The 15559-nt window shown below is 70.3% G+C and overlaps 3 protein-coding genes across 3 annotated transcripts; 2 read left to right on the forward strand and 1 right to left on the reverse strand.

Moving 5' to 3' along the window:
- Positions 1 to 6309: 6309 nt before the first annotated feature.
- Positions 6310 to 9861, forward strand: MFAP1 (microfibril associated protein 1). The gene is made up of 9 exons (XM_032195301.1): positions 6310 to 6443; positions 6538 to 6757; positions 7166 to 7295; positions 7590 to 7777; positions 8071 to 8179; positions 8257 to 8417; positions 8675 to 8834; positions 9032 to 9121; positions 9226 to 9861. The coding sequence occupies exons 1-9, from the start codon at positions 6365 to 6367 to the stop codon at positions 9406 to 9408; spliced, it is 1320 nt and encodes a 439-aa protein (XP_032051192.1). The 5' UTR covers positions 6310 to 6364; the 3' UTR covers positions 9409 to 9861.
- A 667-nt stretch (positions 9862 to 10528) lies between these two features.
- On the reverse strand, positions 10529 to 11540 carry HYPK (huntingtin interacting protein K). Its single transcript, XM_032195058.1, has 4 exons — positions 11317 to 11540; positions 11086 to 11141; positions 10922 to 10973; positions 10529 to 10749 (listed from the first exon to the last, which is right to left on the reverse strand). The coding sequence occupies exons 1-4, from the start codon at positions 11503 to 11505 to the stop codon at positions 10654 to 10656; spliced, it is 393 nt and encodes a 130-aa protein (XP_032050949.1). The 5' UTR covers positions 11506 to 11540; the 3' UTR covers positions 10529 to 10653.
- Positions 11541 to 12088: 548 nt separating this feature from the next.
- SERINC4 (serine incorporator 4) lies at positions 12089 to 15507 on the forward strand. The gene is given in 13 exon segments (XM_032195028.1): positions 12089 to 12139; positions 12211 to 12351; positions 12617 to 12795; positions 12868 to 12947; positions 13035 to 13128; positions 13192 to 13403; positions 13648 to 13743; positions 13817 to 13943; positions 14227 to 14299; positions 14643 to 14698; positions 14700 to 14768; positions 14770 to 14967; positions 15270 to 15507. Coding segments are annotated over 13 exon segments (1593 nt in total). The 3' UTR covers positions 15487 to 15507.
- Positions 15508 to 15559: the final 52 nt, after the last annotated feature.

Genomic DNA, 15559 nt, shown 5'->3' on the forward strand with positions numbered 1-15559 from the left:
AGGAAATGGAGGCCGTGCCTCCCGCTGCTGGGGCTGCTGCAGACAGGAGCCCCTTCCCCAGCCCAGAGGGGTCGGTCTGGGCACGGAGCTCTGAGCAACCGGGAGGGGAGCGCTGCCTGCCCGGTGCCACGGGGGGCACGAGGAGATGCCCCGGGCTGCAGCTCCTGCCCCCAGAGGGAAGCGCTGGCAGCGAGCTGCACCCCGCCGCGCCTGGGGCTGAGCTGTGGGCTCTGAGCAGGGGCCAGGCCCGGACAGGCTGAACACGGGGAGCTCTGGGCACAGCGGGGTGCTTCTGGGGCTACCGGGACATGTGGGGCACCAGTACAGAACCTCACCAGCTGCAGCAGGGGTAAAAGAGGGGTGAGAAGGAGCAAAGCCTGTGAGAGCCTTTGCTCCCTGGTCTGCAGAGCCCCAACCCCAGCACCTCATCTGCCAGCCATGGCCCCAGCCGTGCCTGGCAGCAACGCCCTGCCTGTCACTGCACTGCCCTTCCCCAGGAGCACAGGGTGCTGACACCGCTCTGACTCATCCCCAAAACAGAGAGGAAACGGGCACAAGCACCGGGAGAGGGGTCCGCCATCACCTCCGGCAGGCACAGCGCAGCCAGGAGATACCTGGTGGGGACAGGCCAGAGGTGGCCCTGCCACGGCACCCAGAGCGGCGAGCACCCGCTGGAGGCTGCCGAGGAGCCCCAGTCCCGGGCCGTGCCGCGGCCCGAATCACGGCTTCCAGCGGGGGAGGCTCCCTGAGCCCCGGGGACGGGAAGTGACGGGCGGCGAGGACACGCTGCCCAGCACGAGGGGACGCCTCGTTCCACGGCACGGCTCCGCGCCGGCCCCTCCCGAGGGTCCCCGGGCCCCGCGGTCCCCCCGCGCTCCCGGCGGGGCCGCTCCACGTGCGGACGAAGCCCGGCGGCCGCAGCGCCCTGCCCGTGCCCGTGCCCGTGCCCGCCGGCGGGGGGCTGCCGGCCCGGCGCTGCGCGGTGCCCGCGGGCAGGAGCGGGGAGCGGACGGGGGCCGCGCTCCGCCCCCGGAGCCCGCAGCCCCGGAGCGATCGCGCCCGGCCCCGTGCCGGGGCTGCCGGAGCCCGGCTGCCGCAGGCCGCGGCACGGCGAGCCCGGGGCGGCTGCACGGCTCCCCGCGGCCCGGCCCCAGCACAGCACAGCCCCGGCTGCGGCGCCTCGGCCGCGGGCGGCGGGGAGCGGCCGCCGGGAGGCACCGGGCGGCACCGGCAGCGGCACCGGCAGCTCCCCGCTCCCCGCTCCCCGCTCCCGGCCGGGCGGCCCCGCGCGTCCCGCCCCAGCTGTCAAAGCCCGGCCCCGGCCCCGTTCCCGTTCCCGGTCCCGGTCCCGGTCCCGGCCCTCGCCCTCACCGCGGCGGCGCCGCCCGCTCCCGTCCCGCCGGCCCGGCCCTTCTGGCGGCGGCGCAGCGTCACGGCGCGGGGCAGCCCCGAGCGCCCGCCCCGGAGCCGGGCCCGGCCCAGGCAGGGGCGGCGGGGCGGCCGCGGGGCCGCTTGTTTACAGCTGTCAGCGCCGCCCCGCCCCGCCCGGCCCCGCGCGGCCCCGCTCGGCTCGGCCCGGCCCGGCCCGGCTCGGCCGCCGCTCCGCCGGGCGCCGCCGGATGCCGTCACCGCCGCCCGCCCCGCCCGCACCGGCGCCGCCGACGGGTCCCGGGGCGCCGCCGCGGCCGCAGCCCCCGCCCGGCCCCGCCGCCGCCGCCGCCCGGGGGCTCCCGGGGCACGGCCCCGCCGTGGAGGGCGCCCGGCAGGCGGCTGCTCCGCGGCCCCGGTGTGCGGGAGCCGCCGGGCCCCGAGCGGCTCGGCCCGGCCCGGGGAGCGGGGGGGGGGGGGTCCGGGGGCGGCCTCGGGCCCGGCTGGGAGCGCCCCGGTGCGGCCCCGGGCAGGCGCCGAGCGGCCCCACGGAGAAACCGACCGGGGGCAGCCACGGGGCCGCGGCCGCGTTCGGGCTGCAGGGCACCGGGCGCAGCCCTCGAACAATCCGGGAGCCGGGGGGAAGGCGAGAAGCGACCGGCGGCCGGCCCCGCCGTGCTGCTGCCCCGGCACCGAGCCGCTGCGCTGCCCACACGGGGTCTGCGTGCCCAGGAGCGATGCGAAAGGCAGCGCGAGAAAAAAGGCGTCAGAGCCCCAACTGACCTGAGTCCTGAGCCTCAGAAGGCGCTTGGCGAAGCGCAGGGTGGGAGCGGGACGCACATCTCACGGAAAGGAAGTCACCCAGATATCATGATCGAGATATGAAGCGTTAGCAATCGCACAGGAAACAGTCACCTTGGTAACTGAGATGCCGAGAACAGCCCAGAAAACCTGGCACAGGGCACTTTTCTTTGCTAAAGTAGGTTAATTTTGCAGGGCAGTGCCCGGTCACGGCCCGGTGCCAGGAGCAGGGGCTGCAGGCCGCCCGGTGCCCACCGTGACTGCCCCCGAGGGGCCCGGCCGGCCGCACGAGCCGTGGGGCTGGGGCAGCCCGGGGCCCTCGCACCCTGCAGGGCTCACTCCCAGCCCCAACACACAGCTCAGCCTCCTGCTGCCCCTGGCCCTCTGTGTGCGGCCCAGATACGTGGGTCTGGCATGTCCCGCGTCTGCCCCTGCCCCTGCCTGGGCCTTACCTCAGGTGCCTCCTCCAGCAGCCCCGGCTGTGCCCAGGCCGGGCACGGAGCTGCTCCGCCTGGCCCTGTGGCACCCCCAGCTGTGGGGACAGGAGCTGACAAAGGACCCCTTGTCACCTTATCTCGGTGCTCCGGGGCAGGAGAGCAGGAAGCACCTCTCTCTTGCACAAACTGTTAGCTTTGGACAGGCGCAGCCGATCGCTCCTCCTGCCAAAGACAACGCCACTCACGCGGGAGCAGCAGAGCGGGACCTGCTGCCAGCAGCCCCTCGGGATCGGAGCAGCTGCCGACCCCCTGAAGGCTGGGGAGCCGCTCAGTGCTCCCTCCTCAGCTGCTGCCTGCCGGGGACAGTGGAGGGGTGCAGTAGGTGCCGTGGCAGGGTCTGCGAGGACCACAAACCCTCCTCTCAGACTTCGCACTGAGTTTGGTGGCCTTTACCTGGTAGCATCAGCGCGCTCCAGGAGTTGCCAGGAGCTCTGTGTGTGACTCCCAGTGCACGGCACCCAGCAGCTGCCCACGAGGCATCCCGTGCCACACAATATCCTCTGCCTCACAACGTCCTGTGCCACACAATGTCCCATGGCTTGCCCTTCTGAGCCACACACTGCAATCAACAGAAACCTACTTTTACAGAAAAAACAGGTCAATTTTTGGCATTCTGTTGCAGGGGTTGCACAAGCTCCACCGGTGACACTGCCCATGGGCCAGTGCTTTGTGGTGAGCAGCGCGGTGGTGGGGCAGCACCCCCCCTGTCCACAGGCACCTCCAGCCTGAAGGTGGGCTCGGGGCGCAGCAGGACCACCACCGTGCTGGGAGAAAATGGGCAGCGGAGCGGAGAAGCTGGGGAGGTGGGGCTGGGACCCTCACACAGCTGAGAAAACCAAACAGAGGGCAGCGAGGGCAGGCGGACACCGAGGGGCTCCCAGCCGGTCAGGCAGTGTGTACTCGCTGCATGGCAGCCCCGCGCCAGGCAGGCTCCGGGCCCCGGTGCTGCAGCTGGGACAGCCGCGGGGGCTGCGTGCTGCAGGGCTCGGGAGGCTCCGCTCGCAGCCGTGCTCGCAGACACAACGTCTGGCCGTGCCCGCGGAGGGGCTGGGGATCCAGCCCAGACACCCTTGACCTTGGCCCGCGGTGCAGCCTGCAAACAGCGGCGGCACAGCGCGGCTCTGCGACTTTATCTGCCTTCTGCCCTTATCATCAAGGGCAGCGAGGCTGCCAAGGCAGCACAACTGCAGCCTGCCGTGCTGCTGCCCCTGCTCTGGGCTGTGAGTCACAGCCACCACCTCCTGCCCAACTGTCCAGGCAGGGAGATGCTCTCACCCGTCCTCAGCACGCTCAGCATGCTGCGGGGCCCACAGGAACACCCGTGCAGAGAGCCCACACACAGCCTGCAGCAGGGCTGCCCTCACCCTGAGCACTGCAGAGGGCCGGGAGGGCTTGCTCAGCTCTGCTGCCAGCCCGTGTTCCCCGTCCCCAGAGGGGTGACGGGGACAGCCGTGGAGCTGCAGCACCCCGGTGCAGCTGGCACGGCACGGGCTCACCGTCCGGGCCCAGGACAGCACCACAGGGCCCCGCCAGGGAGACCCCACAGCCTGCACCTGCAGGGTCAGCCCCAGCCCACTGTGGCTCCTGCACCGGCTGCATCTGGCTCCTTCAGGTGGCTGCAGCTCCCTGGGGACACGGGGAGAGCAGCACGTCACAGGATTAGGGCTGCTGCTTGCCACGGCTCCAACCCCCTGCGGTCACAGCACGGCAGCCAGGGAACACATTTCCCTGTTTGCCGAGGTCTCGAGCTTGGCTTCACCTGATCAGGACGTTTTGTGCTCTGTGCACGGTTCCCAAGCCTTCCTCTAACTGCTGCTCCTAATTGTTTCACCCACTGAGCCATGTGCTGGAGCTCGCTCCTTGCCATGGTGACACAGGACTCATTAGGCAGGAACACACTGCGATAACCCCGCGAGTAATATCTCATCTGATCATCAAATGCGGAGCAGGGAGCTGGCCTGGAGCTGCAGTTGTCATCCAGACAAAAGGGGCAGGAACACCAGAAAGTTCCTGCCCTCCCCGGGCACGGGCTGCTGCAGCAGCACAAAGCTTCCCGTGCCGGGGCGCCAGGGCCCAGCGCGAGCTGCAGGGCAGGGGGATGCCTCAGCCTGGCCCAGGCCGGGCACCGCAGCTCCTCCAGTGCCTGCACACGCAGCAGAAGCGTCGGGGCCCCAGGGAGAGCCAACAGCTCCCCCCGCTCGGCAGGAGCAGGTTTGTAGGAGAGGCCCACACGGACAGACTGCAGGCAGCGCCCGTGCGCAGGGCCACAGCAAGGACGGAGCCGGCAGTGCTCAATGCTCGGCACAGACGGCGGGAGGGGCTGGCACTGCACGGCCCCGGGGCTGGGAACCTCTGGTGGGTCAGCAGCCGCGCTCCCTCCGCAGCACCGGCAGGATCGGAGTCACCCAGCGGGGGCTGCTGACCCGCCTGGGGCGAGGGATCTCCCGGGACAGAGCCTGCCCGGCCCCAGCCTCACACCCCTGCGGCCGCTGTGGGGACTCTGCCCCCGAGGAGCGGGGCCCAGAGCGGGGCAGGGCAGCTGCTGGGAATCAGCTCTGCTCCTGCTGGAGCTGGGGCTGCTCAGTGTGGAGGTGGAAAAGCTCAGGGGGATCGCAGGGCGCAGAGGACAGAGCTGGGCTCTTCTTGTGGCAGCCAGTGCCAGGAAGAGACAAGGGGCACAACTGGAACACAGGAATGTCTGAACACCAGGAAGAACTTTTTTTTTTTTTTGCCTTGTGGGTGGTGGAGCACTGACACAGACTCTGCCCCGAGAGGTGCTGGGGTCTCCTTCTCTGAGATCTTCTAAAGCTGCCTGGACGTGGTGCTGCGCACCCTGCTCGGGGTGGCCCTGCTGGAGCAGGGGTCGGACCAGAGGGACCCAGAGGTGCCTCCGGCCTCAGCCGTGCTGTGGTCCTGCGGGACCAGAGACAGCGGCCAGCCCACCGCTCACAACAACCCCCTGGGGTGTCTGCGGGGGCCCAGCAGGCACCGGCACTTGTGGTTAAAGCACGGCGCGTCCTGCTGCTTCCCAGAGCCCCGCCGCAGGATGTGCCGCAGACAGCCCCGCGCTGACTTTCCGGGAGGTGAAACCTCTTCAAACCTCTTCCTCTCTTTCCAGAAGGCGGCGCGGAGCTGCAGCTGCCGCGGTGTTTGCGGCGCGGCTTTACTTGAAGTTGGGCAAAGCCGTGCCTGCTGCGGCCGGGCGCAGCCCTCGCAGAAATCCCCGCCCGGTACGGGCTGGGGCAGGGCAGGGGCAGGGGCCGGGGCCGGGGCCGGTGCCGGGGGCTCACACGAAGCCCCCCCGGCTGCCACGAAGGGGCCGCCCCCGCGGCGCCTCCCGACGCCTCCGCACCGGCACCGCGGGGGGGCGGGGGGCAGGGGGCGGCCCCTGGGGACGGTCCCGCTGCGCCCGCAGCCGGCGGGGGAGGCGCCCGGGGGCCCGCAGCGGGGGAAGCCCCGGGGGACGCCCCACTCCCGGCCCCGCCCCCGCCCGCCCGCAGCCCCGGCGGCGCGCCGGAAGTGACCCTGGCGGCGCGGAGCGTCACTTCCGTCCACCCGCAGCAGAGCGCTGAGGCTTCCGCGTCCGGTGCGCCGCCGGAAGTGGGGCCGTGCTTCCGGTGCGCCGCCGGCAGCTGCCATCGCCCGCCGCCCGTCCCGGCCCGTCCCGCTCCCGTCCCGGTCCCGGTCCCGCCGCCGCCATGGCGGTGCCCAGCGCCCTGATGAAGCAGCCGCCCATCCAGTCCACGGCGGGCGCCGTGCCCGTCCGCAACGAGAAGGGTGAGCGGGGGGCGGCGGGCGGCGAGGGGCGGGGGGCGGCGGGGGGCCCGGCGGGGGGCCCGGCGGCGGCAGCGCGGTGACGGCCGCCCCGCAGGGGAGCTGTCCATGGAGAAGGTGAAGGTGAAGCGCTACGTGTCCGGCAAGCGGCCCGACTACGCGCCCATGGAGTCCTCGGAGGAGGAGGACGAGGAGTTCCAGTTCATCAAGAAGGCGAAGGAGCAGGAGGCCGAGCCCGAGGAGCAGGAGGAGGAGGTGGCCAACGACCCGCGGCTGCGGCGGCTGCAGAACCGCGTCACGGAGGACGTGGAGGAGCGGTGAGCAGGGGGGGCACGGGGCGGGGGGCCGGGCAGGGCCGTGCTGCAGGCGGGCGGCAGGACAGCCCCGAGGCTGCGCTGGAGCTGCTCCTGCTGTGCTGGGCTGCGCCGTGAGCTGCCCCGAGAGCCTGTGGGGATGGCGCCAGAGCTCAGCCCCGCATTTGGGTGTGCTCTGGGTGGTACAGGCGGCCTCTGAAAGTTCCCATAACACGCTAAAGCTCAGCGTGGATGGAAAGATGGGGTTCTGTGAAAACGTGCCCAGGGCAGGGAGGGACTGAGTGCTGTTTGGGTTCTGCCATGGAGTGCCTTCAGCTGTCAGTCCCAGTTAAGGGCAGGCTCCCCTCGGGAGCAGTTCTCCTGCCGTCCCTGTGCACTCAGAGTACTGAATGTAACTGGGCTCCACCGCAGGCTGGCACGGCACCGTAAGATCGTGGAGCCTGAAGTGGTTGGAGAAAGCGATTCTGAGGTGGAGGGCGAAGCGTGGCGCCTGGAGCGGGAGGACACCAGCGAGGAGGAGGAGGAGGAGATCGACGATGAGGTACGATCACGTTGCTGAACCGGGGGTAGCCCAGAGAGGCCCCTGAGTGCCACAGCTGGAAGTGGATGTCATACGGCTGGGAGCTGTCTGGGGGCACTAAGCAAGGGCCGGCACCTCAGCCACAGCCAGCGGCGGTGTGAGGCTGGCGTGTGGGCTACAGGGCACTGGGGGAGGCCGCCCCACCCTGCGAGGTGGACGATCTCACAGCCAGCGAGTTCGGGGCACTGCACTCTGCGTGGGGAAGGGAGAAGGAAGCAGGAGCGGGGCTGACTGCGCTCCATGCATCTCCGGTAGGAGATCGAGCGTCGGCGTGGGATGATGCGCCAGCGAGCGCAGGAGAGGAAAACCGAGGAGCTGGAGGTGATGGAGCTGGAAGACGAGGGCAGATCTGGAGAGGAGTCCGAGTCAGAGTCCGAGTATGAGGAGTACACGGACAGCGAGGATGAAATGGAGCCGCGGCTCAAACCTGTCTTCATCCGCAAGTAGGTGGCAGAGCGGCACTGGCTGGGGACACGGGAGCGGGCAGCTGGGCACCACGCACAGATCCTGCTCCTGCGGGAGGGGAGGGCAGAGAGCTGCAGCCTCCTGATGGGGCTTTGGGCAGTGCAGGGCACTGGGAAGCGAGCACCAAGCTCTGCCGTGCTGCACAGCCACGGGCAGGACCTTCTGCCACCTGTGCGTGCCCGCAGCCACAGGGGGAGCGGGCCCTGGGCTGGGCAGCACCAGAAGGGAAGCAGCTCGCCAAAAGGCTGAGTTCTGTGGTCTATGCCTACAGGAAGGACCGAATCACAGTTCAGGAGCGAGAAGCAGAAGCCTTGAAGCAGAAGGAGCTGGAGCAGGAAGCAAAGAGGATGGCAGAGGAGAGGCGCAAATACACGCTCAAGGTACCACGGGGCTGGCGGTGCTCTGTGCGGGGCAACGGCTGGGGTCTGCAACGGGCTGAGCTCGGTCCTGCCTCCAGATCGTGGAAGAGGAAGCGAAGAAGGAGCTGGAGGAGAACAAACGCTCGCTGGCAGCACTGGATGCTCTGGACACTGATGATGAGAATGACGAGGAGGAGTATGAGGCCTGGAAAGTACGTGAGCTGAAGCGCATCAAGCGGGACCGTGAGGAGCGAGAAGCGTGAGTATTGTGTGCTCAGGCACGAGGGGAGCCCTGGGCCCCGCAGGGAGCGGACGGCTGGGGCCTCTCCTCATGACTCCCTTTGGGCAGCGTGCTCTGGCCTAGACAAGGTGTCCAAAATCCCTCGGGGTGCCCTTACTCTGCTGCTCTCGCTCTGGGAGCCAGCAGCTGTAAGCCTGCAGCAGGCCCCCGTGGCAGCAGCTCTCCTGTCTGCGGGGTGCTGGGGGCGTGGGGCTCAGGGTTTTTCTCCTGCGCAGCATGGAGAAGGAGAAGGCAGAGATCGAGCGGATGCGGAACCTGACGGAGGAGGAGCGCCGCGCCGAGCTGCGCGCCAACGGCAAGGTCATCACCAACAAGGCCGTGAAGGGCAAATACAAGTTCCTGCAGAAGTACTACCACCGCGGCGCCTTCTTCATGGTGAGTGCTGCGGCCAGAGCCCGGACGTGGTGAGCAGCAGCACGGCCTTGCTCCTGCTGCCTCCTGGCAGCTCTGCACGAGCCCCGAGGTTGGGCAGCACAGCAGCGCTGCGGCGGTACCGGCTTCTGGGGGCTCTTCTCTGCTGCTGGCACTTGCCGGAGACTGGCAGCGCAAGCAGCTGTGCCCTTCCTCCGCAGGATGAAGACGAGGAGGTGTACAAGCGGGACTTCAGTGCCCCAACCCTGGAGGACCACTTCAACAAGACCATCCTGCCCAAAGTCATGCAGGTGGGTGCGCGGGGCGGCCGGCGGGGGAGGAGGCGCCGTGTGTCAGGGCCGGGTCCCCGCGGCTCCCCCAGCGGCTGCTCAGCAGCTCTCCCTCCCGCCCCCAGGTCAAGAACTTCGGGCGCTCGGGACGGACGAAGTACACGCACTTGGTAGACCAGGACACCACCTCGTTCGACTCTGCCTGGGGCCAGGAGAGCGCGCAGAACACCAAGTTCTTCAAGCAGAAGGCAGCGGGCGTGCGGGATGTCTTTGAGCGGCCCTCGGCCAAGAAGCGGAAAACGACCTAAGGCGGGCGCGGGAGGCGTCCCGGGAAGGCGCTGCCGGGCCGGCTGCCCGAGAGCCTGAGCAGGAACAGAGGGGAGGGAACTGCCAGGACTCTGCCGTGACACGCCGTTCCCGTGCCCCTGCCCCGCACCCTCCCCGGCAGCACGGCGGCACCGTGCCCACAGACACGGCCTCCTCCACGCCCGCCTCGAGGAGAGGCTGCCGCCCGCCCGCCCTGACAGAGCCGGGCCCGGCTGTGCGGGAGCACGGCGCCCCCTGCCCCGCGTTCGGAGGAACTCGCGGACTTCTCTCTGCTCCCTGGTGTCTCCCTGTGCCCTGTACCTGGCCCGTCACCACAGCGGGCCCTCTTCTTGGTTTGGAACAGCTGTAACAACGTTTCCTAACCCTGTTTCTGCGGGGCTTGGCTTTTGTACCTGGGCAGCGGGAGGGGATTGTTTTGATTAAAGCAGTTGTTTTCTTAAGAACTGTGGTAGCGGTGTCCATGGAGGAGCTCAGCTGCTCTGTGCCTTGCTCCAGGCAGATGTAGGTGCCCCCCCCTGCCCTGCCAGGGCAGCAACGCAGCCGCAGTGCAGCAGCGTTCCCCCAGCTCCCACTCCCCTCCCCAGGAAGGGGGAGAGCCCTGTGCTAACAGGTAGGACGCAGGTGACGCTGTCACTGCTCGTCTGGGCTTCCTGCTCTCGGGGTGGGGCAGGTGCCCAGGGGCCAAGGCAGGGGCTGTCCCAGGCCGGCCTCTGCCCTCTCTGCTTACGGCCTGGCTCGTTTACAGGTCGGTACAGCCGCCTGCACCTCTGGCCTCCAGCTGTGGCTGGGTTCACAAATGAGGAAGCGGCACTGGTGCAGTGCCCTGCTGGAGCCCCGTGCAGCCTGGCGTGTGTGCTCCCTGCTCAGGAGCAGCCCAGACCCTCCTGTCCCCAGGAGGAAGGGCTCCTGCCAGCCCCGGGGCAGGCCAGCTCCTCTGCAGCAGGGCCCAGCGGCCGCTCTCTGGTCACAGGGTATGGGGCAGCCCCATCCCGACCCCCTGTGCCATCCCCACGCACCCTCCCCACGTGCTCGCTGGGGCCAGGCACCCTCTGGAACCTGCCCCCAGGGGAAGCACTCGGCGCTGCACGAGCCACAGGGAGGGCCTGCTCCCGCTGGTGCCTTTATTCAATAAGTTAACACACGTCCTCTCCAGCCAGGGCTGTGTCGGGCCGGGGCCGCTCCCGGAGCAGGGGACGGCAGCGCCAGCGCAGCCGCGGGGCCCACGCTCAGTTGGTGAGGGTGATCAGCGCCTCCACCACGTTGCCCATGTGCTCCCGGAGGCTGCGCTCTGCAGCCGCCCGCGAAATCTCCATCTCGGTCATCTGCAGGAACAGCACCGCCCGCTGCAGCGGGCACCCAACGGCCACGGGCCCGGCCCGGGCAGGGCTCCGCCAGCCTGGGGCACCCCAGTGAGCGCCCCCCGCCCCGCCGGGACCCCCGCTGGGGCGGTGCCAGCCCCGGGCCTGCGGCCGTGCTGCCCCCGCCCCCACTTACGATCAGCTCCAGGTCCTCCTTCTTGATGGTCACCTTCGCCAGCTCCTTCTCCCTGCAACGAGGCAGCGCCGCTGAGGGGGGGCCTCCCCCTTCGGCCGGGCACGCTCCGCGGTGGGACGGCTCCGTGTCCCCGGGCGCTGCCGGGCCCGGGGCCGCTCCGTTACCTCTCCTGCTTCGCCTTCTGCTCCCGGGACCGCCGGTCTCCGATCACCGACATGGCCTGGCGGGTCGGGGCGAGCGCGGTCACGGCGGGGCGCGGCACCGGCACCCTCCCGGCCCCGGGACCCTCCCGGTACAGGGATCCCGGTGCAGGGACCCCGCCCCCGGCCCCCCGGCCCCCCCCCCGGCCCCCCCGGCCCCTCCCGGCCCCCCCGCCGCCCCCGTCCCGGCCGCACCGTCTCGAGGTTGGAGCTCTGGATCTCCTTCTCCTCCGCGTAGTCCGTCACCCTCTCCAGGTCGGCGGCCCCGCTGTCGTGCTTGCGCGGCTTCTCGGCCGCCCTGCCGCCCGCCCCGTCGCTGCCGCCGCCGCCGGAGCCGTTGGGCTCGGTCTCCAGCTCCAGCTCCACGTCCCCCTCCGCCGCCATCGCGCCGCCCGCCCGCTTCCGGCCCCGGCACGGCGGCGGGACCGGCGAGGCGGGCGGGAGCGGCGCCCCCGGGGCCCCGCGGCGGGACAGCGCCCCCCGGCGGCGGGAGGCCGGCGGGGCCGGGCCGGGGCGCTCCGCCCGCACCGGGCCCGGGGGGGGCCGCGGGGGCCGCGCGCTGCTCCCCGCAGCCGGTGCCCCCCCCCCGGCGCTGCCACGGCACCGGAACGGCCCCGGGGGCAGCGAGCCCCCACACACAGCGCCCAGACACAGCCCCCCCAAGCACCCCCCCAGCACAGCCCCACACACAGCCCCCCCACACACAGCCCCCAAACACCCCCCCAGACACAGCCCCCCTCACACACAGTCCCCCCCCAAAGTCCCCCCCCCCCCAGCCCCCACAGCCCCCACGCCCCGGCCCCTCAGGGCCTCGCGGTGCCCGTGAGCGACCCGCGGTGAGGGGTGCGTGAGGGGTGCGGGGGCTCAGCCGCTAATCCCCCCCCGGCCCGCTCCAGGAGCAGATGGCGGGGCGGGCCGAGCCGACAATCCCCCTAATCCCGCCGGGGCAGCGGGGCTGAGCCGGGCCATGGCGGGCACGAGGGCGCGCGGCCGCCTCCTGCACTCGCTGCTGGGCCAGGTGGGACCCCGGGGTGCGCGGGGGGCCGGGCGGGGGGCTGCGGGTCCCTGCTGACTGCGCTGCCCCCCCAGCTGTGCTGCGGCTGCGGCCCCTGCGGCCGGCTCCGCGTGTCCACGGGCACCCGCGTCCTCTACACCCTCCTGCACGTCCTGGCCTCCACCGTGTGCTGCCTCATGCTGTCCCGCACCGTGGCGCAGGCCGTGAGGGAGAAGGTGACTGGCGGAGCTGGGAGACCCGGGGTGCAGGGTGCTGGGGGTGTTGGGGAGGCTGGGAGCAGCGGGGGTGCTGGCGGTGCCAAGGAGAACGGGGAGCCAGGGGCATGGGAGATGCAGCCACTGCCCGGTGCCCTGGGGTGCCGGGGCTACTGGGGATGGGGAGGGCGCTGGGAGTGCTGGGGGCATCGGGGCTCCCACTGTGCTGGGGGTCTGGGGGTGCCAGGGGCCCCCCGCCGGCCCTAGCCCCCTGCCGTGCCCGCAGGTGCCCTTCTCGGCCGTGCTGTGCCAGCACCTGGCTGGCGGCACAGACTGCGAGCGGCTCGTGGGCTCCTCGGCCGTGTACCGGGTCTGCTTCGGCACTGCCTGCTTCCACCTGCTGCAGGCCGCCCTGCTCCTCAACGTGCGCTCCAGCACGGACTGCCGCGCGCAGCTCCACAACGGGTACGGGCCGGGACAGGGGCTGGGGGCTGGGGGCTGCCAGGCGCCCCCGTCCTGCATCTCGCTGCCCCGCAGGTTCTGGTTCCTGAAGCTGCTGGTGCTGGTGGGGCTCTGTGCCGCCAGCTTCTTCATCCCCGAGGACAGCTTCATCCGAGGTGCGTCCCCCGCCCAGCCAGCCCCCGCCCGTAGCCCCCAGTGCCCCCGCCTCGTGCCAGCCCCACCGCCGCCCTCTCCCCCTGCAGCCTGGCACTACACGGGCGTCTGCGGGGGCTTTGCCTTCATCCTCATCCAGCTGGTGCTGATCACCGCCTTCGCGCACACCTGGAACAAGAACTGGTGAGTGGCGCTGCGGCCGCCTGGGTGCCCAGGTGCCCCCGGCTCTCACCGCTGTCCCGGCAGGCTGACAGGCGCTGCGCAGGACAAGCGCTGGTACCTGGCCGTGCTGCTGGCCACGGCCGCCTTCTACACCCTCGCCTCCGCCGCCTTCTCCTTCCTCTACAAGTACTACACCCACCCGGCTGCCTGCCAGCTCAACAAGGCGCTGCTCACCGTCAACGGCAGCCTCTGCGGCATCGTGTCCTTCATTTCCATCACGCCCTGCGTGCGGCTCAGTGAGTACTGCACAGCGCCGCACGGCACAGCGCGGCACTGCCTGCCGAGGGGCAGGGCTAGCGGCATCCCAGCGCTGGGAGGGCAGCTGCGAGCCCCCAGCTCAGCACAAGAGCAGTGGGCACCTGGGGAGGCCCCAGCTCCTGCTGGCCCCGCTCAGTGCCTTGGCACAGGGCTCTGGGCAGGAGCCCCACGGGAGGGGACCGCCTGGAGCCCACACGAAGCCTCTGCCCCCTCTCCTTGCAGAGCAGCCGCGGTCAGGGCTGCTGCAGTCCTCCATCATCAGCTGCTACGTGATGTACCTCACCTTCTCTGCGCTGTCCAGCCGCCCTCCGGAGAGAGGTGAGTGGTGCCACCTCCTGTGGACAGCCGGCCCTTGGGACACAGCCCCCCTCTCACCTCCACCTCCCCGCAGTGCTCTACAAGGGGCAGAACCTCACCGTCTGCTTCCCCGGCACCCGGCAGGATGAGCTGCAGACAGAGGACACGACCGTTGCTGTCCTGGGGGCTGCCATCATGTACGCCTGCGTGCTCTTCGCATGGTGCGTGTGCCCGGGGCACGGGGTGCAAGGGAACCCGCCTGTCACAGCGCACCCAGAACTGCCCCTTGTTGGGCACAGCCAGTTCAGCACCGTGCGGGGACCCTGTCCCCAGCCCGTGGCATGGCCGGAGGCGCTGGGCTGTACCCGGGGGCAGTGTAACCTCCCCATGCCGGGCACAGCAAGCCTGCTGCTGCTGTGAGGATCCCAGGTGATGGATCCGCGGGGTGGGCTGGGGCTGGCGCATTCCCGTGTGTTACGCCTTCTGCCTCTCTCCCGTGCACAGTAATGAAGCCTCCTATCTTGCCGAGATCTTCGGGCCCCTCTGGATGGTCAAAGTTTACAGCTTCGAGTTTAAAGTGAGTATGGACGCTGCCCACCCCCATCTGTGCCCCACATCCTCCTGCCACAGGCACCCAGCCGCAGCGCCCAGAGCCCTCCTGAGCCCCAGTTCCAGCCCCGGGGCAGAGGCAGGTTTGCCCAGCTCCGCTGGGGACTCTCCTGTGCTTACCCCGTCTGCGCCAGCTCCCTGCAGCCGGGCAGCCGTGGCACCAGCAGGGCCAGCTCAGTCCAGATGCTGCGGGGCTGCCCAAGTGGGGCAGCGGCTGTGGGGCTGGGCTGACCCAGCAGCAGGGAGGGGTGGCCGCAGGTCCCTGCCTTCACCCCACACCATCACCAGCTCGCCTCTCCGGCTCTCTACAGAAACCTTCCTGTTGCTTCTGCTGCCCAGAGAAGATGGAGGAGGAGCTGAGAGGTGAGTACCAGCAGGTCGGGGAGAGGCTGCAGGAACACACAAACGTGGGCACCAGCATCAGACCCCAGGGGTGCTGGAGGACAGGGTGCAGGAGCTGCTGTCATCTTGCACTCTCCCAGGTGCCGAGCAGACGTGTGAGCCAGAGGAGCCTGCCGGGGGACAGTGCCTTGTCCAGGACGAGCGAGACCGGGTGGTCTACAGCTACTCAGCCTTCCACTTTGTCTTCTTCCTTGCCTCGCTCTACGTCATGATGACCCTCACCAACTGGTTCAGGTAGGGCCCAGGGTGCTGGCCTTACCCTTGCTCCTTTTCCAGCTCTGGTTCAGCCACCCTGCCCAGGCTGCCCACCAGCACTGTCAGCACCAGCTCTGACCCGCTCTCGGTGTGGCCGTAGCCTGGTGCTTGTCACAGGCTGCTCCACGTCGGGCCATTGTCAGCAGTCCAGTCACGTGCCAGGCAGGCGTAGGGCTCTGTGCCTGCAGACCTGCACTGCTCCATCCAACAGCCCCTGCCCGATCCCCGGGGTCACCCCTGTTGGTGTCCCTCGGGTGCCGACACCTGCCCTCTCCCACCAGCTATGAGAACGCGGTGCTGGAGACCACCTTCACGCACGGCAGCTGGTCGACGTTCTGGGTGAAGGTGGCTTCGTGCTGGGCCTGTGTCCTGCTCTACCTGTGGCTGCTGCTGAGCCCCCTCTGCATCCACAGCTCCCCCCAGCACCGGCGCAGCAGCCCAGCCTTGCGCGTCCTGCGGCGGCGGCGCGCCCCACACCGTATCAGTGTCTCCACGTAGTCCCTGCTGGGACGGACTGCGCCCGGCCCCGTGCACGGGTTGTGCCCTGTTCCTGTGCCCGGGCCCCGCCCGA

The sequence above is a fragment of the Aythya fuligula genome, chromosome 11, assembly GCF_009819795.1.
Source record: "Aythya fuligula isolate bAytFul2 chromosome 11, bAytFul2.pri, whole genome shotgun sequence".
NCBI lineage: Eukaryota > Metazoa > Chordata > Aves > Anseriformes > Anatidae > Aythya > Aythya fuligula.